Source organism: Sugiyamaella lignohabitans, chromosome A (genome assembly GCF_001640025.1).
Source record: "Sugiyamaella lignohabitans strain CBS 10342 chromosome A, complete sequence".
In the NCBI taxonomy this organism is placed as follows: Eukaryota; Fungi; Ascomycota; class Dipodascomycetes; order Dipodascales; family Trichomonascaceae; genus Sugiyamaella; species Sugiyamaella lignohabitans.
The window spans coordinates 3,996,464-4,022,477 of NC_031672.1; the positions used below are offsets into that span (position 1 = coordinate 3,996,464).

The 26,014-nt window shown below is 41.2% G+C and overlaps 9 protein-coding genes across 9 annotated transcripts; 5 read left to right on the plus strand and 4 right to left on the minus strand.

The window, feature by feature from the left end:
- Positions 1–1,645: 1,645 nt before the first annotated feature.
- On the plus strand, positions 1,646–3,274 carry ARE2 (Are2p; the record flags this gene model as incomplete). The annotated part of the gene is made up of 1 exon (XM_018878141.1): positions 1,646–3,274. The coding sequence occupies one exon, from the start codon at positions 1,646–1,648 to the stop codon at positions 3,272–3,274; it is 1,629 nt and encodes a 542-aa protein (XP_018735475.1).
- Positions 3,275–3,658: 384 nt separating this feature from the next.
- Positions 3,659–4,363, minus strand: ATP23 (Atp23p; the record flags this gene model as incomplete). The annotated part of the gene is made up of 1 exon (XM_018878142.1): positions 3,659–4,363. The coding sequence occupies one exon, from the start codon at positions 4,361–4,363 to the stop codon at positions 3,659–3,661; it is 705 nt and encodes a 234-aa protein (XP_018735476.1).
- A 325-nt stretch (positions 4,364–4,688) lies between these two features.
- AWJ20_1278 (uncharacterized protein) lies at positions 4,689–5,033 on the plus strand (the record flags this gene model as incomplete). The annotated part of the gene is made up of 1 exon (XM_018878143.1): positions 4,689–5,033. The coding sequence occupies one exon, from the start codon at positions 4,689–4,691 to the stop codon at positions 5,031–5,033; it is 345 nt and encodes a 114-aa protein (XP_018735477.1).
- A 30-nt stretch (positions 5,034–5,063) lies between these two features.
- Positions 5,064–5,396, plus strand: AWJ20_1279 (uncharacterized protein; the record flags this gene model as incomplete). The annotated part of the gene is made up of 1 exon (XM_018878144.1): positions 5,064–5,396. The coding sequence occupies one exon, from the start codon at positions 5,064–5,066 to the stop codon at positions 5,394–5,396; it is 333 nt and encodes a 110-aa protein (XP_018735478.1).
- Positions 5,397–5,522: 126 nt separating this feature from the next.
- Positions 5,523–7,544, minus strand: GUF1 (GTPase GUF1; the record flags this gene model as incomplete). Its single annotated transcript, XM_018878146.1, has 1 exon — positions 5,523–7,544. One exon carries the CDS (start codon positions 7,542–7,544, stop codon positions 5,523–5,525), a length of 2,022 nt encoding a protein of 673 aa, XP_018735479.1.
- An 839-nt stretch (positions 7,545–8,383) lies between these two features.
- RPH1 (Rph1p) lies at positions 8,384–11,197 on the minus strand (the record flags this gene model as incomplete). The annotated part of the gene is made up of 1 exon (XM_018878147.1): positions 8,384–11,197. One exon carries the CDS (start codon positions 11,195–11,197, stop codon positions 8,384–8,386), a length of 2,814 nt encoding a protein of 937 aa, XP_018735480.1.
- A 3,755-nt stretch (positions 11,198–14,952) lies between these two features.
- Positions 14,953–16,296, minus strand: SAH1 (adenosylhomocysteinase; the record flags this gene model as incomplete). Its single annotated transcript, XM_018878148.1, has 1 exon — positions 14,953–16,296. One exon carries the CDS (start codon positions 16,294–16,296, stop codon positions 14,953–14,955), a length of 1,344 nt encoding a protein of 447 aa, XP_018735481.1.
- Positions 16,297–18,033: 1,737 nt separating this feature from the next.
- On the plus strand, positions 18,034–19,464 carry MDJ1 (Mdj1p; the record flags this gene model as incomplete). The annotated part of the gene is made up of 1 exon (XM_018878149.1): positions 18,034–19,464. One exon carries the CDS (start codon positions 18,034–18,036, stop codon positions 19,462–19,464), a length of 1,431 nt encoding a protein of 476 aa, XP_018735482.1.
- Positions 19,465–22,818: 3,354 nt separating this feature from the next.
- On the plus strand, positions 22,819–25,455 carry AWJ20_1284 (uncharacterized protein; the record flags this gene model as incomplete). Its single annotated transcript, XM_018878150.1, has 1 exon — positions 22,819–25,455. The coding sequence occupies one exon, from the start codon at positions 22,819–22,821 to the stop codon at positions 25,453–25,455; it is 2,637 nt and encodes an 878-aa protein (XP_018735483.1).
- Between the last annotated feature and the right edge of the window lie 559 nt (positions 25,456–26,014).

A 26,014-nucleotide genomic window follows, 5' to 3' on the forward strand; every position in this document is an offset into this window, starting at 1 on the left:
TGTCAAGCTTATATCAGTTTGTAGGGTTCGGAATATCTTCTGCTTTTATATTAAAACAGACTTTGTTGACATCTGGCCTCAATCCACAAGAAAAAAGTACCAGACAGCGTTCTAAAATTAAGTTCTGGAGATAACAGAGAATTCACGGCGCCGGTATTTGATATTTTCTTTTTTTTTCCAACTTGAAATTTTAAAACCGTATGCAGTAGATTATCTAAAAGGGTTTTAACAGAAAAGCTTAGCAATTTATCAACCAACCAGGGTTTGATAAAGAGATCGCTTACCTCACTATACACCGAAGGCGGCTCGATAAAGTTCTAGTGGTCCAGCTATTGATCGCGTAGAAGGCCGGCCCAGTCATAACTGCATCATCAAACCACTTGTGATACCGATAGACGATAATGCTGCATAGTATTCTAAGTTGTTACGCGTATCTAACTGCCTGAACCGTTACCACCGCATATATTATTATAATGGGGACTAAACGGCATCAATCCTACATATATGTACCTGCACTCAATCATCAAACGCTGAGGATAGTTAACTGGACTGGAATATTCAATCAAGTTTAGGATACAGGGTAAACAAAATGAGCGGTGTCAAAACTTTCATTGGAAGTTTGCCAGCCACAAACATTTTTTCTTACCTGGCAAGTAAAGTTTGCGGAAGTCTAACACAAACTTTAAAACCGTTAGCATCTTGATGGAATCAGAGGTAACCTTTGGTGTTCAAAATCGGTAATCGGTTGGAATTCTCATGATGATGACTGCAGAAATGATACAGGATTAGTCACCAAAGCGGCCTCCGACATGCAGGGTCCAATTGAATCAGAGGGTGGGTAATCACTTTTTAAACAAATGGCTAGAAGCTCAAGTGTAGATAATAAAAAGCAGTCGATTTGTTAGACTGAATCCTTCTCGACATACCCCACATCTACATAGTTATCGCTAGGAGAATGGCTGATGAGGTGGGGTTCTGACAAAAACGAAAAATCCTACAAGTGATAGACAACTCGTGTAACCCGTGGCTTCTTTAGTCTACAAGGGCATAGAAGCTCCTGGCCAGCTATTAATCCACGTTTGGCGTATTAATTATCTCTACTAGCCACTATGCAAACGTGTGCAAAATATACACGACCAAATCACGATGCAACTATAAGCGTATTCTTATCGCACTCTTATCATGCTTTTGATTCACTCTATCGGTAAACCCCTACCTGAATTTAACTAATGCCCTGCATATGCAGAGTCTTTGTTGAAACTGTCCTCGGAACATGATCGTAAAGAATATTGTTCCATGGAGCTGAAATCCAGGCGATCGAGAAAGAAGATTATATCCAGATTTTTGAGAGTAGTTGAAATACCAAGAACCTGTTACCATTGGCGACACGTGTTCAAACATAGCTCGGTGTATCAACTTGGTCATTATTAGCATCCGAGAACGCCGCTGCTTGCATTAAAGTTTGTTAATAAGTACTGGTGGAGAAGAATACAAAGCGAACTACAATAAGGGAAATTAGAAACAAGAAATCTTCAAGCGCAGACTGGGCCGATCTCATCCGGGTTGCCGAAGTAGTTGGATATAAAAACGAGCCAAGCACAACTACCTGAGCATTGTCAAGTTATTCGTTGCAAACAACTCAACAATGGCCCGATCAACAGGAGTGGCCTCCAGTGGGCGAAAGCTAAATGGAAGTAAAACTGATGAAGTGGTTTCCAAAGAATTGCAAACAGACACACAGAGTCATATATTAGATCCGATCAATTTGAGTGAAGTGGACACTGACCTCAGGAGCTACAGGGAGCATCTCAATTTTGATAACGCTTATGATGACAGTGCATCATCTACACCTAAATTATCGCCTATATCCGAGCCGGGCTCAGTTACTTCGGCTGATATGTCTCCAAGTGCCCTTCGTGGTCAAACTTTACATCGGCGTACAACATCAAGCTCATCTGCTTCTTCGTTAAGTAATGGATTTGTTCTGAGTGCTGATCGTACATCGAAGGTGAAACAAACTGAAGTTCACTTGGAAGGTAGTGAGAAAAAAGTTCTCAAATCTATCAATGAAAAATCAGCTACTAAGAAAGAGCATAGGAGATATAGCTATCGGAACCTGAGTAGCCATTCACAGGCCAGTATTCTGGATGCTGAAGCTAGTCGGTCGTCTGTTTTTTTTGGCTTCTATACACTTTTTTGGGTGACTATAGCTTTTCTGATTGTCAGAGGCTCAATTTACAACTACATACGGACTTCACAATTACTAGGTACAAATATTGTCGATATTTTACGGAAAGACTTGATTAAGATTGCTCTGACCGATGTTGGTTTATATTTGGGTATCTATTTTGCATTTTTTTGGCAGGTTGGAATCAAATATGGCATTTTGGATTGGAATCAGTCTGGTTGGATTGTACAACATATATGGCAGGCCTGCTATTTAGGCTTTGTTCTATGGTTTAATGAATATATGCAGTTCCCTTGGATTGGTTGTGTATTTCTTCTACTTCATTCTTTAGTCCTGGTTATGAAACAGCACTCATATGCATTTTATAATGGCCACTTTTGGTCTATAAAGTCCGAGTTGGATACTGCCTCTGCCAAACTACTAAGGATTGAATCTTCTAATTCCATAATAACACCAGAAGCCAGAGAGGTTATCGGTAGACTCAAGTCACAGATGGAATTCTGTTCTGAAGAATTGCGTTTGCAATCTGAGAAGACACCATTCCCAGCAAACATCAATCTCAAAAACTTTTTTGATTACAGTATGTTTCCTACACTGGTTTACCAAATCGAGTATCCAAGAACATCAAAAATAAGATGGGGATATGTACTCGAAAAGACCTTGGCAACATTTGGAGTGTTCTTCCTGATGATTATTGTGGCTGAAAACTACCTTTATCCGATAGCCATGCGGGCTCTTGCTCTCCGTGACAATACGTTGTATGAGAAGGTTTTACACTATCCGCTGATTCTAATGGATCTTGTCCCACCATTCATATTGATATATTTGCTAGTGTTTTACATTATCTGGGATGCAATTCTCAATGCTATTGCTGAGTTGACCAGATTTGGAGATCGTCAATTCTATGGGGAATGGTGGAATTGCGTTACCTGGGATCAATTCGCCAAGGATTGGAATACGCCTGTCCACCGCTTCCTACTTCGCCATGTTTATCACAGCAGCATCTCGTCTTTCCATATATCGAAGCAGCAGGCAACCTGTAAGTATAAATTAGTACGGACGTGGCGTATTTTTTATGAAGTTTGAGCTAACATATATATCTTAGTATTCACATTTCTGCTTTCATCTGCAGTCCATGAGCTAGTCATGTTCTGCATTTTTAAAAAGCTTCGTGGTTATCTTATGTTCCTTCAAATGTGCCAGCTACCTCTTGTCAGCTTATCGCGAACCCGGTATATGAAGTAAGTAACATGGGGCTGACAAATTTTGATACTGATGTCTGAGGCATTATACTAACATATCGAAAGAGGAAGATATATTCTGGGAAATGTCATATTCTGGATAGGTATTATTACTGGGCCCTCCATTATGTGCTCTTTATATTTAACATTTTAGCTCAGGCCCATTTTCATGACTGTTTCTTTATTAAAAATCTATGTACAAAATTAAAACGTCCCGTTTAAAAACTGGTTACCTATAAATTTCATCAAAGGGCCGGGTGTCTGCAAAGCAAGAGTCAAACACTGAATTGACAACCTTGGCTGCTTCTTCGTCACTCTTGCAGTTCGGATTTCCTCGAACCGATAAAGTAGCTCTACGTCTAACACAGTCTTGATGACCCTTTGATATCTTCCAGATACCATTGCGGACTACCTGATTCATCATTCGGCATTCACCTGATAAACTGGACGCTCTAATCTCGGAACACGCATGGTGTTGTAAATTGCTCCAGTTAACATTGAATTTACAATGGTCATATGCGTGTACCATTTCATGAGATAAAGTGTCTTCTAGATGCCACTTGCTATATATACGATTCTGACATAATAAAATACCAAGTTCAGGATGAAAACCTCCACTTTTAAACTCATCACATTCATCACAAATAATATTTCGAGAGTTAATATTACCCCCAACTTTAGATATTTGCTCAGCCATAAATCTGACTGTAGGACTAAAGTTTAACATCCAATCTCTAAATTCATAACATCGTTTACACTGATCATCCTTAATTTTGGCTGCCAGATCCTGCTCATACTGCTCTTTAGACTCGGCGGTAAGACCCAGCCCAGTTTTATACTCAAGAGTACGTCTCCACCATTCAAATCCAGAGGGCACCGGGCGGGCCGACCTCTCGCCGTCACTAGACGGCAAGTTACTCTCAGCGGATGACATTGTGATTACATTAAACATAGCTTCACGGGCGAAATTAATTAGCGACATAAAGCCCTAACCTTTGAAGTCACGTGCAGACATTGGAAATAAAGGCTTGGTGTCATATGATCTATAACAAGATGAGCCTTAATTGCTCTCTTATTTGTATATGGTAATGAGACCTGATATTTGAAAGAGATATCACTTTTACAAAGTATAAGAATGGCCGAGCGTGTGAATCAATGTATTACGGACAGGATAGCGTCCAATTTTTTTCTGCCGATCATCTGTACCTATTCATTTCCAGTATTTTTCAAATAGCAGTTAGCTAGTATTCACAGTCAAAATGGCAGTTAATATCTGGATTGCTGCCTCAGATAACGATATTAAAGCAGTTAAAGAATATATTACCAGCGGAGCACACACCCCAGCCGATAAAGATGCGAATGGGTATACCCCTATTCATGCTGCTGCTTCATACGGACATATCGAGTTGCTAAGGTACTTGATCAATGAAGCTGGAGGTGACATTAATATTACCGACGAGGATGGGGACACTCCACTACATACAGTTGAAAGTGTAGAGACTGCCAAATTTATAATTGAAGAGCTCAAAGGAAGCCCGAATGCTGAAAATGATGAGGGACAGACAGTAAGTATATTGCAGAATTCGTTCGCAGTTGAGAGTTGATTATCTGCCTTAACAGCATTATTCTAACGCATGAAGCCTTTGGCAAAGATTGAAGAAGAAGATGAGTTTCCAGAACTGATAGAATATTTGAGGACCGTCTCTGGTGTTGGACCATCGATTGCTGCACAAGCAGCTTCGGAGCTCCCAGAGAATGCATCCGTCAGATACACATATGAAGATGCACCAGAAAATATTGATTCAGAACAACAGCGCAAGTTACGAGAAATATTGAACAGTGAAAACCCCGAAGAAGGGTTACGGAAGTTCATGGAAGAAGCGGTTCATAATCAATTTGGTAATTCTGAATCTCAAGCTGAATCCTCTTCGTCTCCTGCTTCTCGTAAGAAGCAAAGACAAGTTTAATATTTATATATAATATATGCCTCCTTGTAGTCATATTTCAATCTATTAAATATCGTTTTGAGTAGAGTTCTGACCCTCTATACTGGGCCATAGTTCTAGAATGCAAGAATATATATACAGTTATAATTAGTTTGACCTGGCCAGGAAGCTTTGGTATGCTTCTTGTGGGATTGTGACATTACCTATAGATCTCATAATCTTTTTACCTTCTTTCTGTTTTTTAAGAAGCTTCTGTCGTCTACTGATATCAGAGGCGTGTAGTTTAGCAAGCACATCCTTACGTTTAGCCTTAATGGTTTCCCGGGCTACAATGCGGTTCCCAGCTCTTGCTTGGATAATTACCTCAAACAGCTGAAATCGTAAGTACTGTTTGAATCTTTTTACCCATTCTTTTCCTCTGCTCTCAACTTGAGAATAATGCATAACTTGAGCCAGGGCATCTATTCCTTTGCCGTTAACAAGTAGCTCGAGCTTTACAATTTTGGATGACCGGTAACCCGCATCTTCGTAATCTAATGCAGCGTATCCTTTGGTAGTTCCTTTGAGTTTTCCAAAGAAGTCATCTACAAGATGTGATAGTGGTAATAAATATTTCACCATGGCTTGTCCAGATGAGCTGACATATGAAATCTCAACCTGTTCGCCACGATTCGCTTCACAGAGACGAACAACAGAACCGATATACTCTTGTGGCATCGTCATTAGACACTCAACGTATGGTTCCTGCAAATCTGCGACCTTACTACTCATTTCGGATGGAGTCGGGAAATCATCTGGATTTGTAATGATGGTCTCGGTATTATCTCTCCACACAATTTTATACGGAACCGTAGGAGCAGTGATGATGAGATTACCACCGTGTTCCCTTTCCAATCGCTCCCTGAACACAGATGCATGTAAGGTACCTAAAAACCCGAGTCTCCAACCTTGACCCAATGCATTTGAAGCTTCTTTCTCGAGAGTGACACTTCTGTCATTCAGAGTCAATTGGCCTATGCTTTCTTCCAGTTTTTCAAAATCTGCGCCTTCAGCAGGAAATGCCCCCACAAACACCATAGGCTTTGCCTCTTCAAAACCTGGCAATGGCTCTACTTGCTCTCCCACCTTCATAAAGGTATCTCCAATGTGCGCATCTGAGCTTTTCTTCATACCAGGTACGATGTACCCAACTTGACCAGCTGAAAGATAATCCGTTGACAATCTATCCGGATACATAATTCCTACATCTCTCACATCGTACTTGAGCTTTGTATGAGCCGACATAATCTTGGTCCCACTTTTCAGCTGACCGTCGACAATATGCACAAGAAGCACTACCCCGAGGTAATTATCAAACCAGGAATCCACTAATAAACATCTCAGTGGCTTGTTAGAATGCCCTTTTGGGGACGGAATGTTCTTCACAACAGCAGGCAGTACATTTTCCACACCAAGCCCAGTTTTTGCCGATATCTCGACTACCTTGGACGTGTCTAATTCAAACATGTTTTCAATCTGGTCCAATGCTCGAGGCACATCTGCATGTGGTAAATCAACCTTATTGATAACGGGGACAAGTTCTAAATTCAAGCTGTAAGCGAGATAAAAGTTCGCTACTGTTTGGGCTTGGACACCTTGACTGGCATCCACTAATAGTAACGCACCGCCACAAGAAGCATAACTTCTTGAAACTTCTTGGCGGAAATCAACATGCCCAGGTGTGTCTACCAGATGCAGCAGATAGTCGGTATCCTGGTAATTGTAAAGCATAGTACATGTTTGAGCTTTAACAGTAATTCCTCTTTCCCTTTCAACTTCCAATTTATCTAGAACCTGTTTATTGGAGCCTTGTTCGATCACTCCAGTAAGTTCGAGTAGCCGGTCACTAAGCGTGGATTTACCATGGTCGACGTGAGCCACAATTGAGAAGTTCCTATAGTTTTCCACGGGTATTGCAGCTATGCGATCTTGCAATTCCTTAGATGCAACTCGTATCTCAGTTTTTGATAACGATTTCTGTTTAGAAACAGCAGTACTGTATTTTAGAAATTGGTGGTGTTGGGATCTATCTATCGCCTTACCGTCAAGAGATAATGCAAATGAATTGATCCATGGCTTGGACTCGGCCCTAGCACGTGTTACCCGTAGTAACCTATAAAATATATTCATTTTATTACCGCAAAGACATTATCAGCTATTGGTGAAGAGCTTTTGGTCAGTTTCGGGCCTGTCAAGATCAGAATTTATTTTTATGAGGTTCATAGGTTAATCCAGATGTATATGCACGGCGTGAAAAATTTCAACCTAGTCCTCCAGCTCTTTCATATAATCAAAATCTATAGTTAATATGAATAGTAAACATGCATATTATATCTCAAGAGCTGGTCTTCTTATTCCCTTCATTCATTCGCAGAATAACAAACGAGCTTCCTCTTATTCCCCTAGCTCTGAGTAAAAATATAAGCACATAATGCAATTTCATATCTGTTTATAAAAAATATAGCATCTACGTAATAATTATGTATCACCGTATTGTTCCAAACTCTCCGCCTAGGGTAGTTTGCACCACCTAGCAAAGGTCAGCTAGCTGAACATAAAGCGACAGATTTCTCAGAGGAGCAGGGAACGGAAGAATATCCACAGCTATTTAGGCAGGATAATCCTCAACTGACCTAGTCATAAGAAACATACCTGCAGGATATGTGTATCAAATGATCTAGTAAGCCCCGATGAAAATGATTATAATATCTAAGATAGTATAACCTACTGATGTTGAGGAAAAAAAAAAAAAGAAGATCAAGAAAGTTGGCGAGAGCTTGAATATTTATAGTCATTGAATGCCGGGTAAGTTCTGCATATGTAGGTTAGGTACAATATGCAGACATATGGTTGATGACCAAAACTCATACTAGGTTCAAGAATATCCAGAGAAACAGAAATCAAAAGTACAAATAAATAACTTATTACTATAAATACATCCACCTCAATCAATTTTAGATTAAGTGGTTTTAATTGACATATGGTGGGGGGAATCCGTGCACATAACTTGCTTCCGATAAGCGGGAATGGTTAAAATCATAATAGCCGGGATCCATATTGAAAATCAACGGCAGAGGAAGTTGCTCAAAATTAATTAGAGTCTCAGTTACCCACACCTGAGTCCTCTCATACGTTTGATATCCGTAATGAGTAAATACACCCACGGGATGTCGACTGTCTTCAAGAAGAATGGTCAAATCTCCCTTACTCGACGGAAGGAACTGTACTTCTTCTTCACCAATTTGCACACGGCTAGTGGACACACGTTTGAAAGGCACTGATTGGCTGAGATTATTAATACAAGTCGAACGTTTACGATAATTGTACGGAGAGGCTGATATGTGAATACCAGTAGGAGGCGATAGTTTTGTAACGGACCTCTCAGGCGAGGCTCCGTTGGACAAAAAATCGATGGACATAACGTTTTCCCTCGCTGGTGTTACTAAATGAGATTGATGAGTAGGTCTAGCATGCTCAAAGTTCAGCACCCTTTCCGGTGTTTGATTCATGTCAATGACAGTCTGCCAAGGCGATTGTGTCATTATTTGACCTCTTTTCAGGTATGGCGAAGAGGGTGTCATAGGTTGTTCATTAAGTGATGTGTTCAACGCCAACGGTAGCTCTACTTTCGTGACCTGTTGTCCAGTTTGCAGGGCAGTTGGAACAACTCCAGAGTTTTCTACCTGTTCTGGTAATTTCAATTCCAAGGGCCGTTGAATCTCTGCTTTTTGCTTCTTTTTCAGCTTTTCATTCTTCTTCTGAATTCCTAATTCAAGGGCCTCTTTTCCTCCAATCGGATGTCTAATCCATTTCCAGTCTATTTCCATTATCTCGTTGCAATCTGGTAATGGCCGAATTAGGATCATGTTTTCTGATAGCAAGTTCTCTTCGACAAGACCAGCAAAAATATCACCAGACCCTATTTGACATTGAGCAACATCACCTGGTAACAAGGTGTAGGCGTAGTTCATTGTGAATGGGTCGTTCTCAAGATCAGCAAGAGCTATTCGCTTGGGTCGATGATGCTTACACAGAAAGTCGCGAATCTGTCCAGCATCGCCATCACTGTTGATCACTAGTACACCTGACATTTCAGCACACGTGCCATGATAAGACCGTGAACAACTTGGAAATGAGCATTGAAAGCATGCTCCCTTGATGGAACCACAACCAAGACACTTCAGACTCCTCCTTGCCTTAGGAATATCCTCTAGCCCAACCAATAACTCTTTGGAGGTGTTGCCAGGAGGATGTATAATATCAGTTTCAGGAATGTAATTGGCGCATATTCTATGACAGTACGCATTGTTTGGAGATCGGATTAAATCTTCGTGTGAATTTGTAATAGGACAAAGCGCACAATTCAGAACGCTAGGCAGGCCACCCATACGACGGCGTTTCGGAGACTGGGTTGTTCCATCTATCTTGGAAGCAGCTCTAGCAGCAGCAGGAGTGTGTACAGGTTGCTTTCTTTTCCTTGGCTGAGATTGTTGCTTCTTGGGCTCATCTTGGTCAGAAGAAGCATACGGCGGCGTGGGTAATCCAGCCACAGTGGAATGATCCTCTTCTTGACTCTCCGAACCCTCAACTTCTAATTCCATTTCATCTTCAGTGAACTCATTGTTCATATGTCTCACGAGTTGGTCAACATTTATGCCAACGGAGTCTGATATACACTCACACTTTTTAGATTGCTTGCCATAGGGAATCCAGGACTCAGTTGCAAAATTCACAGACTCTGCTACGTTATAACCATAATTAAACCCTGAATGATATCCATAAGGAAACGTAATCATGAATTCGTGTTGGTTATGAATTATCTTGTTAACTTTGATTCCGTGCTGTGCTAAGATACTCGGTGACGCATGGAATGTCTTGTGACGAAGAAATTCTTTACAGTTAGCATGCTCCTGTGGCCACATATCTCTCATTAAATTGTAAAACTTTTCATGGTCTTCTTGTGAAATCGAATACCACTGCTTGGGAGCACCGAAGTGGATATAATTAATTGAAAACAGATCCATATCTTCGAGATGCCAAGCGAAGGTGGCTTTCCACATTCCACAGTATAAATAAGCCGAATTGACACCAGGAATTTGAACTTTTAATTTGTTAAGAATGTTGTCAAGATGTGCAACGTTCCAAGTCTTAGTTGATTCATCGAACAAACTACCAGGCATGTCGGCCCCATACATAGGTGTACTATAAGTCAGTGATTTCCAATAAACCTTTTCGAGCTCTTCACACCGAGACGCTGTAAACTCAGATGAGTCCATTTTATAGTCAAAGTCTTTAAACTCATCGAATTCATCATCTGATTCAGTGCTTTTGCGAATTCTGCGGTACTTCTTTGCAGAAGCAGCTATAGAATCCGCGTTCACTTTACGGCGCTGACCACGTTTGGCTGGAGGTTGGTGATCCGGCTCATCGCAAGTCCATCTCCACTCTGGTAAAGTATAAGTTCTTTTCTTCTCTACGTTTTGAAGTTTATAAAGACCAAATGTTCCATTAACATGCTGCATAATCGGGTTCTTGATTTTTATACTCCTCAAAATGTCCTCTGTAAGGGTAGGTAAACTATCAACCCATTCCTTGGGTGGAACCACCTTTACAATGCCTTTTTCCATTCCATATTTTTCTATTTTAGAAATAAACTTGGAGAAATCAGCAAATGCACTCATAGTAGGTCGAAAAACTGGAACCCCGCCTTCCTCTTCATACCCTAAACTGGGATCAATGCTATCATCAACAGTCTCGGTTACTTCTTCACTCCTGAAACCCATTTTCGATTCGTGGTAATAATATTGCCTGAAACAAAAGTAAGTTGCTAATATATCAAGGAAGATGCATATCTAGAAGACCATACCAGACCAGCCCGAGCCGATGACCAAACTAGATCTGTGCCGGTTCAAATCTTCCACTGATATGACTAGACTCGAAAGTATTGAGATCTCAATAAGAAACCTTTCTAAAAGGTTCCTGTGGTTAACCTTGGGGTATTATAATTAGCCAAAAACCAGAAAGTGAGATTTTAATTTGTCTGACGGCGAAGTTAGTACTAATTGAAGCGTGCATTCTGTACATCAACGTGAATATCGGCTGATTGCGGTTTGTCGGTGGTTGGTTATAATATCATATTATGCATATAACCATCACCATCGGACATAACCGGTTGATTGACCCAGGCCGATTTGATCCTCGGACATTTGTACCCAGGGTTCAATTGTAGTTATATGGAAACAGCCATAAAATAATATGAGCCAAACAAAAATATAAAACACGGGTAGTAAAATCCACGAAATTGAAAAAATGCAAGAAATGATGAGCCTGTGGCAATTAAGCGATTATTGACTTCTGAGAAGAGCCACTCGTGCTTTAATTTTGTCGAGATATAACGCTTGCCCCTAGCATAAAGCCTGAAAACCTGTATCTGTATATATTTATCCCATTTTGTAGAAAAGGCTGTGATTTCATCGAAAATACGATCAGCTTTTAGTGATACAATAATCCATGATTCTCAATGACCGCCCCTAGCACATGCTTAAATGCCAAATAGAGTGGCATGACACCTTGCCCTTATCTGACTAAATCACGCGCATGAATAGAAATCGGCGGGGGTCACTCATAGGTTTAGAATACTAATACTACTTCTTTTTAAACTCTTCTACAGCTCAGATCTATCTCTACGAAGTAGAATTAACATTAATATTCGCCACTTTGTCAATCCATCAAACCTCCGTAGACGTCCTTCTTAATGCCACGTCGGTCAGAGTCATGATGGATATTATATTCGCTTAATTCGATTATTTGTTCTGCATGCGGAGAAGTCGAAGATTACTTTTTATTGTTTAAAGCTGCCGTCAGCCAGTAAATCACTGTCATATGACCTGCAGAAATTCAGGGCAAAGCACTGACGCCTTATTGTTGATATGGGATTGCCACTCGGTGATAAACATCCTAATGTCAAACCACATGAAGAAGAAGGAGATGAGAATGGAAAACTAACCTCTAATAAATATTGCAAGTACTTTCTTTTAATAAAAGAAGCGCGTTCCAATGAGTTAAATTTCATTTTCACCCTTTCAATACGAGCTCATAGCTTAATGTTGTCTAAATAATTATCTTCTGCACAGTGCTCCACTTAAATTATTTAGATATTGGATTGCCTAAATATATCACAAAATAGGAACCTATATGCAATTTAAAATGCCTTCCTGCAAGATATATTCGTAGATCTGGCCAGTCATGGAAGGGTGGACGATCAGCCGACCCACTCTAACGATTTCAGATTCATGGCCATTGTTCCAGGATTATTATTTGCAAGTGAATCACACTTGCGGGTGTATTAAAACAAGAGTCAAGGTTGGTGAATCATATTGTTCTCTTCTCCTTCTCTTCGGCTAACCAGTTCATACTAATAAAACATACGGGGTGCATTTTGGATGCATCATCCCGCATCATCACTACAGGGATAGAGCATGGTTCAAATTTATTATATAGATATAAATAATAGGACGGACGCCCAGATTCCTTCTTACACACACTTCAAATAGTAGGCCACAAAATCATCATCATGAATAGCAATACTCGGTACAACCATGTTCTATTTCCAGAACCCAAGGAGGAACCAGATTCAAAAACCCCAAAATCTAAAAAGGCTACACCTGCTATTGGACCCGAGGAGGACTCCAGTTACCTTCATGCTATGAAGCTGCACAGAAGAAGTCTAGATCATACAGCCCAGCAGATTGCCCTTCTGAATGCCCAACACAACAATAATCTGTTGAAACTGAATAGAGGCTGGGAGACGAAGGTGACGCTTTACAGGAAGGAGGTAGAACGGTATATGCGTCAAATCTATGAATGGCAGAAGACTCAGCAGCGGCAGGCAGAGATAACGAATCAACAAATGTGGTTAGTGATTCGAGATTTACAACAACAAGTTTCTGACATGACCCATCGTGTCAGAAGTGAGGATATTGGATTAATACGATTCCACCCTGGTATGGATGCTGCTGATTTTGTTGACCGTTTTAAATTTTTCGTATCTGGCAATGACCTTCCCAATGATCCACCATTCCTGATTCGAACATTTCTTCATTTCATGGAAGGTGCTGCTTATGATTGGGCATCTGCTGTTCTCGGAAATCCAGACAAGTTCTATGTATATCACAGGGACTTCAACAAATTTCTTCGCGACTTTATGGCCAAGTTTTAATTATAGAATTTCTGACAACCTATATTAGCATCCAATCATCTTTTCTTAACGTATTTATTATGAGGCAGCATAACCAATTACATGGCTCTGGTAATGCAATGCTCAGTTCTTCTCATATGCTCTCCTAATTGTTATGACTCCAATCCGTTTGTTTCTTTTTGTCTTTGATGTCTACTGAATAAACATTCTCAATTCTACTTTCTATAGCCAGTAATTTTCTTTTCCAGAATATTCACTAGATTAAATAATATTTATATTCATGACTCGTAACGATATATATGCAAAATAAGCTCTTCGGCTTAGATTTTTGTTCTCCTGTTAATGTGTTTTTTCTGGCTGCTGGAGAAGTTGTATGAGACCTTTGAGCTTCGTTTCATACAACGAATCGGCCCTACTTATGGCATCATTTAGATTCTCTGAGTCAGCCAAAGTTCCTAACGTCTTCGCGGTATGGACATTGCGAGCCATAGTCACTGCCTCACTATTCCTGCTCAATAGAGTAATTTGAAGGCGAACCTCTTCACCATTCTCTAGATGCACCTTGTCTGTGTTGAGAAGTAGCTGTTCTAAAGGAGTCAAATCCTCTAGTTGGTGTTGTGATAAGTCAGCTAATGTCCTATGTTTGCTGATAATAGATCCATCTGCAGATACTGCTGTTGATGGTCTAGCTACAATTCTGAAAGGATCAAAAACTACTAGCCTAAGATCTTCCAGGTATTCCTTTGTAACTGGACACCGATCTTGCTTATACTCAACGATTTTCGGCAGAGACTCTAGTTGCACATTGTCTTCGGCTCTAGAAATTGAATCAATGGAGTGTGAAAAATGCGAATATACGGCCAAGCTCTGCGAGAGACTTTTCGGCACCGGATTAAGTGTGTACCTTGCAACTACACTGTTGTTTATAAGAGCTTTGACTGATGGGTTCCTTAGCATGATACCTTAACCAGATAGGAAACGAAAATGAAAGAGTATGATCAGATTACTGGGGTGGTGCGAGAAATCAATCAACCGTACGGCTGTACTCAGGGGTAAAAGCTGAAAAGTTTACTGAGCAAGAGAAAACTCAGGATGCCCCATGAATCTATTCAGCTCAGAAACGAAGGAAAATATTAGATATGAAAATCCGTTGAGGAATTCTATTATTAAGTAGATTATATATCATTTTTCATTAAACCGTTGTGGTTAATTTGTCATAACAGGTATAGATAAGTTTGTCGTATCCCGAAATAAATAGTTTAAGAGCATAAAATAAATGCAGTTGATGCATATTTACAAGTTTAGTGACGGTGTGTCATTATCGATTGATGACAGATACGTTTAGTATCTGTAGTGGTCGGGCTTGAAAGGACCATCTTGAGAGATTCCAAGGTATTCAGATTGCTTGGAAGTCAACTTGGAGAGTTGGACACCGAGGTGGGCCAAGTGAAGACGAGCAACCTCCTCATCAAGAACCTTAGGAAGAACGTGAACACCGATCTCGAAAGGACCAGACTTTTGGAACTCGACGAACTCCTCACGGAACTCCTTGTTGTGAGCATTGAAGAGAGCGATTTGAGCCAAGACTTGGTTAGTGAAAGAACAAGACATGACAAAAGAAGAGTGACCAGTGGCACAACCAAGGTTGACCAAACGACCCTCAGCAAGGAGGATGATGTGACGACCATTCTTCAACAAGTATCTGTCAACTTGAGGCTTGATGTTGACAACAGATTGAGCGTTAGCCTTGATCCAAGCAACATCGATTTCGATGTCGAAGTGACCAATGTTACAAACAATGGCGTCATTGGGCATAGACTCGAAGTGCTCACCAGTGATAATATCTCTGCAACCAGTGGTAGTGACAAAGATTTGGCCAACCTTGGCAGCCTCCTCCATGGTCACAACTTGGTAACCAGAGACAGCAGCTTGAAGAGCGTTGATAGGGTCAATCTCAGTGACAAGGACACGGGCACCCATGCTGTGGAGAGCCATGGCACAACCCTTACCAACATCACCGTAACCACCAACAACAGCGACCTTACCAGCAATCATGACATCGGTGGCACGCTTGATACCATCGACAAGAGACTCACGACATCCATAAAGGTTATCGAACTTGGACTTGGTAACAGAGTCGTTAACATTGATGGCAGGAACCTTCAATTGTCCACTGGAGAACATCTTGTACAAGTGGTGGACACCAGTAGTGGTCTCCTCGGACAAACCGAAACAGCCCTCCAACATCTCAGGGTACTTGTCGTGGACCAAAGAAGTCAAATCACCACCATCATCCAAGATGAGGTTCAACTTCTTACCGTCCTTGAAAGCCTTCAATTGTTGCTCAATACACCAGAGGTACTCCTCCTCAGTCTCACCCTTCCAGGCGAAGACAGGAACACCAGTAGCAGCAATGGCAGCAGCAGCGTGGTCTTGAGTAGAGAAAATGTTACAAGAAGACCAAGTGACCTCAGCACCAAGAGCAGTCAAAGTCTCGATGAGAACAGCGGTTTGGATGGTCATGTGCAAACAACCAGCAATTCTAGCACCCTTAAGAGGTTGGACCTTGGCGTACTTCTTTCTGGTCTCAATGAGACCAGGCATCTCATTCTCAGCGAGTTCAATTTCCTTTCTACCGAAAGCAGCCAAGCTGATATCAGCGACCTTGTAGTTGACAGCAGACATTTTGATTATTGATTTGTGAGAGTTTAAAGTGAGTTAAAACTTACTACAGAAAAAAAAAAAAAAAAAGCATGTGCCAGGGGCAAGCATGGCCTTATTTATACTGAAAAATCGTTCTCGAATGACCTGCGGCTGAAGCTGTCAAATTTTCACATGGACAGTTTAGGGTACGAGTAACCTGCATCTAAGAATTGTAGGGAGTGGCTTCTTCTCCAGGGGTAGTAGGCGATATTTGGAGGATATTCCACAACTCAGAAAAAATGCTACCTGTCTTTCAAGTAATGACGAATTTCATATAGACACCGGAGGCTTTGAAAAGAGTTGTCAATTAGTTTGAAACTTTTGTTTCCGAAATTTGTTTGTAAACCGCTTAGGTACTAGATAATCAGTTGGGAGATCGATCAGCTTGCAGATATCACATGCTGGTTCGAGGAACCAGATAGGTCCGGTTACACGACGGGAACGACAGATGACACGGGTCCGTTAGTACCCCAACCAGAACTGTACTCTGCGAGAATATTCGCAAAGTTATTAATCCATGACTAGAATTATATAAATGAACTAGGTTTTAATAATAAAGAAGCTATTTTCAACTAGTTTCTAATAGTTTACAGTTGGATTTTAAACCGATATCGATGCCAAACCTTTTTTCTCACTTCATTTTATTGAAATCAAGACACAATGCCGAATTCAATTACCGCTATTAATGAGGCTTATCGTAACTTGACAGCTCTTGAGCTAGTGTGTTCATGGTGAAACGGCTAACAGGTGTTGGACGGACTGCCTGTTAATAGCCTATGTGGGGAGAGCTGGCCCTGCATTAGTTACTGGTTTCTACTGATTCCCAAAACGGAAAAAAGAATTTAACCTTATCTTGCATACCGTTGGATACCAGACAGTAGCTTAGGTTCGAAAATTAGATCTAGTACCATATAAAATAATATATGTATATACATATTAGATTCATGGCAAATATGCCGCTATTTTTTCTTTCGAGATTGGAAATTTTATCTTTGTTTTCTGGTTGAGGACATCGAACAACGATAAAAATTCTACTGTGTGTGCCATTAGGAAGTATAATTATCCTCAGGTGTCTTTGCTTTCGTTGTTCTCGCTATACTACTGTGGCAGGAAAAGAAGCTCGGTTTTCGGTAATGTACAATTTATAATTCCATTTCAATCATTTCAGATATGTCCAGTTATACAACTCTTATATGACAATTGTGAATAGTTCTGCGATGATATTTCTTCAGTGATGGTGAATATTAATCAATATGACTATAGTGTCTAGTACAGTTCAAATGGCCTAACCCCGGACCTCATTGTCAAACCACTTCTGTAATAGTATCTTGGTGGAAGATATAAAATCTGAATTTACTGGTAAGCTAGGACCCTGTAGACCCTTCTCGCAGATATCAGCCGTTTGCCCTAACCCAAAGGGAAATTTCTAGAATTTGGCACTACTTGATCTACTAGTCCTTGACATATACCATTTGGGTTCAACTTTTCTTTGAAGCAGCAAATTTGCGGAGATTCGGGTCGGCTAGAACGAGACGGTCGTGTTAATAGTAAGAAATGTTCCCGCTGAGTGGAAGAGCGATAAAGACAGTTGCTGGGTCCTGTCGCAAGGGAATCTTCTTTGGTCCTAGGACAAGTGCCAAAACCCTAAACAGAGAGAATTTCAAAAACAATGGCCGCTCTTTTTTAAGACATTTCCACTCTTCATCGCCTTCCCTGGCTATGAAGGACCCATATACGGTTTTGGGAGTTGATAGAAAGGCTTCTGCAAAAGATATCAAGAAAAAGTACTACGAGTTGGCCAAGAAATATCACCCAGATGTAAATAAGGAAGATGGTGCTGATAAGAAGTTCCAAGATATTCAATCTTCATACGAAATATTATCTGATGATTCGAAAAGGAAGCAGTACGATCAATTTGGCGCTGCTGCTTTTGAGCAGGGTGCCGGACCGGGTGGACCAGGCCAAGGAGGTGGGTTTGGTGGTTCCGACGGACCGTTTAATCCATTCGGCAATTTCTCTGGATTCCAGGGATTCAATTTCGGAGGTGCTAGCAGTGGTCAGGGTCAGACATTTAATTTTGAGGATCTGTTTGGCTTTGGCGATATGGGTGGTAATGGTGGCCGTAGAGGAGGCAGAGGATCTGGATTTATGCATTATAAAGGAGATGATGTAGAGTCAGTGACCCACATCACACTGGAGGAGGCTGGTGCAGGTAAAGCACAGAATATTGAATATAGCACGTTAGATCAGTGTGGAACATGTAAAGGTAGTGGGTTGAAAGCTGGCAAGAAGAAGGATACTTGTCCAAGCTGTGGAGGTACTGGATCAACTATTCACCTAATGCAAGGTGGATTCCAAATGGCATCTACTTGTGGTGTCTGTGAAGGTACCGGTGTTATCATCCCCCGTGGATCACAATGTGGCACATGTCATGCCAAGGGTGTCGTCAAGAAGGATAAGTCGACTATCGTAGACATTCCAGCTGGTATTGAAGATGGAATGAGATTAAAGCTTTCTGGTGAAGGAGATGCACCTCCCGTGCTCAACGCAAGCAATGTTCGTATAAGTAAGGGTGACTTATATGTTCGAGTCAGAGTTAAACCACACGAGCTTTTCAAAAGAGAGCACTCGAACTTGTTCTATAGAGCATCAATTCCCATGACTACTGCTGCCCTAGGAGGTAAAATCGAGATTCCAACTCTCCAGGGATCCAAGATCAAGCTTAATATCCCTTCTGCTACCCAACCAGGTACTGTGGTCACCATCAACGACCAAGGTATGCCAGTTCTTAACAGAAAAGGTGCTCGCGGTGATTTGAAAGTCACATTCGATGTCAAGACGCCGCGACCAGAGACTGCTACCCAGACTGCCTTGTTAGAAGCCTTAGCAGATGCGTTCAATGATACACATGCCAAGAGAATAACCCCATCATGGAAACCGGACCCAAGTGATGCTGCTGCCAATGCCAGTAAAGACTCCAATGGCACAACTGCCGATAGCAAATCGTCGTCTTCCGAGAAGGGATTCCTGAAAAACTTATTTAACAAGATCACTCATCATGATAATGGTGAAAGTCACACGTCCAAGTCAAACTCAGCAGCTGAAAACAGTGACAAAGACGAGAGTGACAAAGACCCTAAAAAGAAGTAAATAAATCCTCAATCCGAGCAGCTGTTCAAGCACCCTGTACATATATCATACATATCCATCTGTACATATTATTAATATATCTATATCGCATCTTATTTTGACACGATTGTACTGAAGCTCTATCTCCTCTCGCTCCTCTCGCTACATTCCAGTCGATATTACGATATTACGACGGCTGCACTCACCAAAGACGTTGGTGTCACATAATTGGAAGCGGAGCTCCTACCAGCAGACCAAAAATCTTAGTTAAGGAGGAGTCGTCCTTTCTTTGGAAGACTGATCCTTGAGGAGCACCGCAAAAGATCGTCAGATATCCGACAAAGCTCCGACTGGGTCGGGTAGTGAACCTGCGCCGTTGAGGGCGTGCCACGCACATGTAAATTAGCAGGTGCTTGATGTATTGTCTATCGGTCTTAGGAGGAAAGTTAGTTGCCCAACTAGGGCGTGGAATATGCATCGATTAGGAATGCATCCTGTTCGGGCGTTTCCATTTATAGTACACAATGGCAAAAAAAACATGTGTTCTACCCATAGGACCAGTTGAAGGCGAGCAACGGTCACCAATATCTGTTGTTTGTTGGGCATAAACTGAACAATGGAAAATGGAAAATTAAGATTTTACTCGTGGAGCCCAAATCATACTGTCGACCACTGCTAGTTTCAGGGGTGGTAGGTACGCTAAGACTAAATTAGAAGTTGAGCTAGACCATCGGGGGACCAAGCTATCATAAAAAATATGTCGGCTTATCTATCTGTCAAAGATTGCCGATTGCGATTGCGATTCGGGATGCTAACGCGGCTGCTGTCCCGTCTGCTTGTGCGCGGTATTACCGGATGTTTGTTTTATTCGTTACAATTTGTATTATCATTAGATTAGCCTTTAGAGTTGACTTTAAGCGATGGTGGGTCAGCAGGCTCATACATAACACAGGCAACAGACGACCAAAATATAAACAAACAAACAAGGAAGCAAACAAAGAACCACTGGAATCAAATTCTTGGTGCCTCGTGTAGCCGTATCTACGTTATTTTAGTTTTTTAGAATCTAAATCAATATCACCTGTTGTTTTACCTTCCTAGCTATAGCATCGGATATGGCGTGGTACATTATCATCAGTTTCCAATGGATTCGGATGTTCTTACCTTCCGAAAACCGACAAAGACCCTCAGACTACCGATAAGCTGGTGGCTTGTTCCTGGCAGCTGTCGATCTTCTGTAAACAAGCTTATCTTTAATTCCGACGACATCAATTGTTTCCATACTTAGTAGCGTGAAATCGTGAAATCGGTGGTTTCCTGCCTATGAGGAAGTATATCCCGTCTGGATGTCTACTACTTTCGAGGTGAAAAGAGTTTCCAAGGGTGATTTCATTGTGTCTCCTATCAAATCTTTCGCTTAGCAAGAACTTGCCACTGCCTGTTGGCGTCTTTGACAGCATTCGATGCATTTTAAAGAACGCTCGTCAATCAATTAGCTGCCTGAACTAATGTTCCAATCCGCCCTCATGCTTTTCTGCGTTCACCCAACTGTGTCTACGACAATAACAGTATTAGGCGGTTTCCTAGCTCGTCACTTGGCGGTCTTGTCCCGTTGTCAAGATTGTTTCGAGAGGTTTTATTTTTGGCGAAGATATGCAAGCCCTCTATCTGTACAGGCAGCTTTTCTACATTAGTAGGTGCATATGCATTCTTGAAAGAGCCTTTCCGTTCCCATATAAGGTTGTAAAAATGCAATCTCTATCCCTTAAAACAATATTGTGCTTTGACCATCTCTAACAAGCCTTCAGATGAGAGTCCTTGCTTATACCTATTTGGTCTAATTTATCCTGTCGATCCTATCGGTACTTTAGCTGATAATCCGTTCTTGTTATTTTTTTGTAGGTACAGAACTCTGTTTGCTGCGTATTGCTAGCGCTGTTTTGTCTTTTTAATTGTTACAATATTCCTATCTTTTCATTTTCTAAAACTTTAGCGTTTAAGAAATCAATTTTCATACTCACTGTTTGTTGTTAAAATCCAGCTACGATAATAATTCTCACCTTTGAAAGGCGAAGAAATAGTTTCAACCCCTGTTTATATCCTTGTTCAAGTGATAAGCTCAACTGATACTTCAATTGCTACATTTACTTTCGTTTATATCTCACTCTCGTCTATCGCTAAGTGCTTCTTCTCTCTTGAAAACTATCAACTAGCTGGAAAATTTACAACGGCTTTCTCATATCATCCCTGTTGAATTTTTTGCTTCTTCATTTTTGCTAAATTCCTAAATACGTCGGTTACGATAAAAAATTGGTGTGTACTATTATCCTAGTATTAGATTTATTACGGTAAGTTACTAGGGGACTTGACACTTGACGAGCAGTATATAAAGGAGTTTGTTCATCTTTTTGAGATATTGGATATACCTTTTTTTTGTCTGGTTTTTAATCAAGGAGCAGTAGAAGGCCAACCTGCTATCAGGTCATATGAGGTCTTGCAATATCAGCATCCATAATCCTGCTAGTATACACGATATAACTCAAAACAGCTGACGACTGAGAGCTGGAATATTTTATTTGCTAGATCTCAAATCTCGATCATAAATATCTGGTGCTTTTTCTCCCCCTTATTCTTTCCTGCCATAGACCCAACCCCTGCCCTGTTCATTTTCTAGTTGACCCTTTAAGAAATTCTAACCTAAGCTTAATCTAGGGACCATCTAAAATTGGGAATTACCACACATACTAAATTCAAACGCGCATAGAATATTGAGCCTTGTCCCAACGCGTTTTCTACCCCGACCAGCTTTAGTAAACACATTCCACTGCAAACTGCAAACTTTCAGCGTGGACCATCTGTCAACCAGTTGGCTCTTTTATTATTTTAATTGTGTTTGTGTTTTATTTTGATTTTAATTTTATTCGTTGCATCCATTTAACGATTGAATGTTTGGATTTGACTTATTTTGATTGTAAGTTCTAGGCCCCACTATACGAGCTGTTGCTGATTATTTTTATTGGTCCCAATATTGACTTCACCTGAACTAGTACAGTCTATTTATAGGCGTCTGTTCAGCTGAGATAGAGCACTAGCTAATGTATGGTCAATTGGCGACTGAACTGATCTAATTCTGATCTTTGTTTGAGATCGGTTAGTGCTTGTCATTTGTTGCTAGTTTAGGCCAATTGTTCACGGTACCTGCCAAGGGGTCGTTACAATTGAACCTACTTCGTTTGTTCAGACTGTTTGCTAACTTCTAGATTTGTTTGATAATTGCTTAACTACACTGCCATTGTGCTGAATTATTTCAGGCATTTTTCATTCGTTTCTTTTCACCTCGCATTTATATAAGTTGCATCACCTTACTACGTCAACATGGCTATATCAGTACTCGGCAATGACGCTGCAAAGAACAACTTCAAGTTAGAACCCCCTTCTAAGCTTCCCATTTCGGGACTTTCAATCAAGAAATCCCCATTGAACATTTCGGATTCTTTATCACTCGTTGCAGATTTTGAAGAGATTTCCTTGTCGAGTAATTTTGCATCGCGAAACTCCATCAGTGATTCTTTGCGTGATTCTCTTTCGACTACAGTATCGTCATCGTCACCAAATTACTTCAGTGATGCAAGCTCTACGCGAAGCAGTGGGGATTCATCCAACGAAGAAGATTTGGATTCTTCCACTGCCAATACCACTGTCAGCACTTCGTCAATTAGCCCGAATAGTGCTCACCCAGGATCAGACAGCCGTCATCATTCAATTGAGAATGTCAGTGTTTCAAGTACCATGCATAAACTTCCTATTAGACTTCCTTCTGCAACTGACGTTACAAAATCCTTCGCTGATTATAGATCCTCTCGCCAGTCAAAATCTTCTCACACTTTAGGAAGAGCCGACCCACTCTCACCTCCTCTTACCACTGGTCAACAGCATTTTCATCACCAAAGGCAGGCCAGTGGCCCACAGGTATCACAATCAACTGGTTCACCTGCTTCTTCCATGACTTCCACTATGACTGGCAATCGTCCTTTAGCCGATGATTATACTTTTGTTCATAAAAGACTTGCCCGACAGCGATCTATTGGAAGTGGTCATCGATCTAACGGTAGCATTACACGAATCCAACCGGGAGACATTAACCCACTAAATTCTATTCCAACTGATATTGTTCCTCCTTCAGCCAACACAAGAAGGGCTTCAACTGGTACCACCTCCAATCTTACTCGAACCCCCTCTAGAATGGCGCATCCCGCCCCAGCTGGTTCCAGAAGATCCACTCCTTTGCTCAGAAAAGCACTTAGTTCAAGCCATCTATCTCAAGCTGGTCTTGGCATCTATCCAGTTGATAAAAACCCTTCCCAATCCCATGGAGCACACACTGGTGCTGTTAATCACAAACAACGAGTACATCCCCAGGCTACAGCCCCAATTGATCCTCAAATTAGACCCAAACTCAGAACTCAGAGATCGTCTGGAAGGCTCTCTGCTGAACAACTCGAGTTGCAATATGACCATGATGAAGGAGTCGATTATGATTTGCCTGAAGATGCCTTGATGTGGAATGTACCATTATCACCAGCGCTATATGCGAAGTCACGACAAAACTCATTGGACGGAGCTTCAAAGGCTGCGGGTACAGGTGTTAATTCTTCAGGAGAACCTCTGAGCCCTCCCTCAGCTCCGTCTTCTGCCGCAGCTGGCCGAAAACGCCGCTCGTCTGTTCACAACTCACCTGATGTTTCAACTTTGCCATCGATTAATGAGGCAGAGCCCGTACTTTATTCAAGTGGTCTTGAGAATCTTGGAAAAGATGCCCAAGATTTAACTATTGCTCTTACACAATCACCAAATTGCAACGATTTTGATAGAAGAACTAGCGTTGGAAGTAGCTCTAGAAACAGCGTCAGTAGCAGTGGTTATTCCTCGCGTAGACAGTCACTTCGACGAGTCTCATCAACATCCTCGTTTGGTGAAAACAGTCTCACCTCGGATATTAGCCAATATTCTCTATCTTCCAAAACTCGACCAACTGGATTGCCTCCTAAAACTTTGGACGAGGAACAAAAGCACCTTAAGGAATTTTCAAAGATTCTAGAGAAAGCTGCTGCTGCTGACAAGAAGCGCCGTTCTAAACAGGAAGCTGAACAACGTACACGGGAAAAACAGCGCGAGATTGATGAGTTAGAATGGAAAAATAAAGTCATGCCGAATCTTTCGAAAGCTGTCAGTGAAAAGTCGAGTGCTATCCGTGAGCTATGGTGGAGGGGAATCCCTTCACAGTATAGAGAGCAAGTCTGGAAACAAAAAATTGGCAACGAACTTCAAATCACCGCTGCTGATTATAATAAGTATTTGTCAGAGGCGTCTCGCAGCTTATCGCCTAAGGACCATCAATTGATTGCTAGCGATACCAGATCGGTTTTTGCAGAGCTACAGATTTTTGGTGAGAATGGGCCACTTCATGATGATTTGGTTAACATTATAAAGGCGTATGCTATTTATCGTCCTAAGGTTGGATATAAATTTAGCATCACATCCATGAGTGCGGTTTTATTGCTCAACATGTCAAGTTCTTTAGATGCATTTATTGCTTTAGCCAACATGTTGGAGGGTTCTCTGACAATGGCTTTGTTGATGGGAGATGATCGCACTGTAACCTCTTATTATACATCATTTCTCAAAGTTTTACATACGAAAGTGGCACCATTGTACCGACATTTTCAACACATCCAACTACCACCCTCAGCTTATTTGGAGCCAATGCTGAGTTCCCAATTCACTAATCACTTGTCCATTGATATTGTACATAGAATCTGGGATGTGTATGTATTTGAAGGAGACGCATTCCTTTTACGAGTTGCACTTGGAGTCATTCTTTCAACGGAACATAGATTATATGGAGATTCAGCTGAAATCCTTAATGAACTCGGATGGGCTGCCAAAACTCTAATCAATGTTGGAGACGAAGACTCGTTTATGCAAACTGTTAGAGGATCTCTTAAGGCTTAATGCCAACCCTAATTTATTATTCTGTTATTTTACTATTTTTTATAATTATTTCAACGACTTAATGTAACAATACTATCTTCATTACCATCTATAATACCTAATTTCAATCTATGGTTCTAAAAATGTTTTGGCACGTGCCGTGTATACATATGCTATGAGCGTGTTCAAAATCAGCTCACTGAAGAATGACGGCAGTCGCATCGCTGCTTATCTGATCCGATCATTCTAAACGAGTGAGGGGCATTTGGTATCGTTACCCGCCGCTGGCCACTTTGGCAATAGAGCCTTAGCAGTGCCGTTTGCGCCACATAACATCGACCGATGTGCAAAATTGTGGCGGAATGTGCAGAAGAGGCGTCCAATAGGATTGACTCAAACTCTACTTCAGGGTTAGGTCTGTGAATATATAAACTGGCCATCTCGCCCCGATTGCGACACAACTTCAGAAATTGCGTGCTACTTGCATAAATCACATCACCAACTGACTAGACCCTTACAGTAGTCGAAGCAGTTTATTCGAGATAAGCTCTGTTGATCCTTGGATTGTGGCGTAGATATT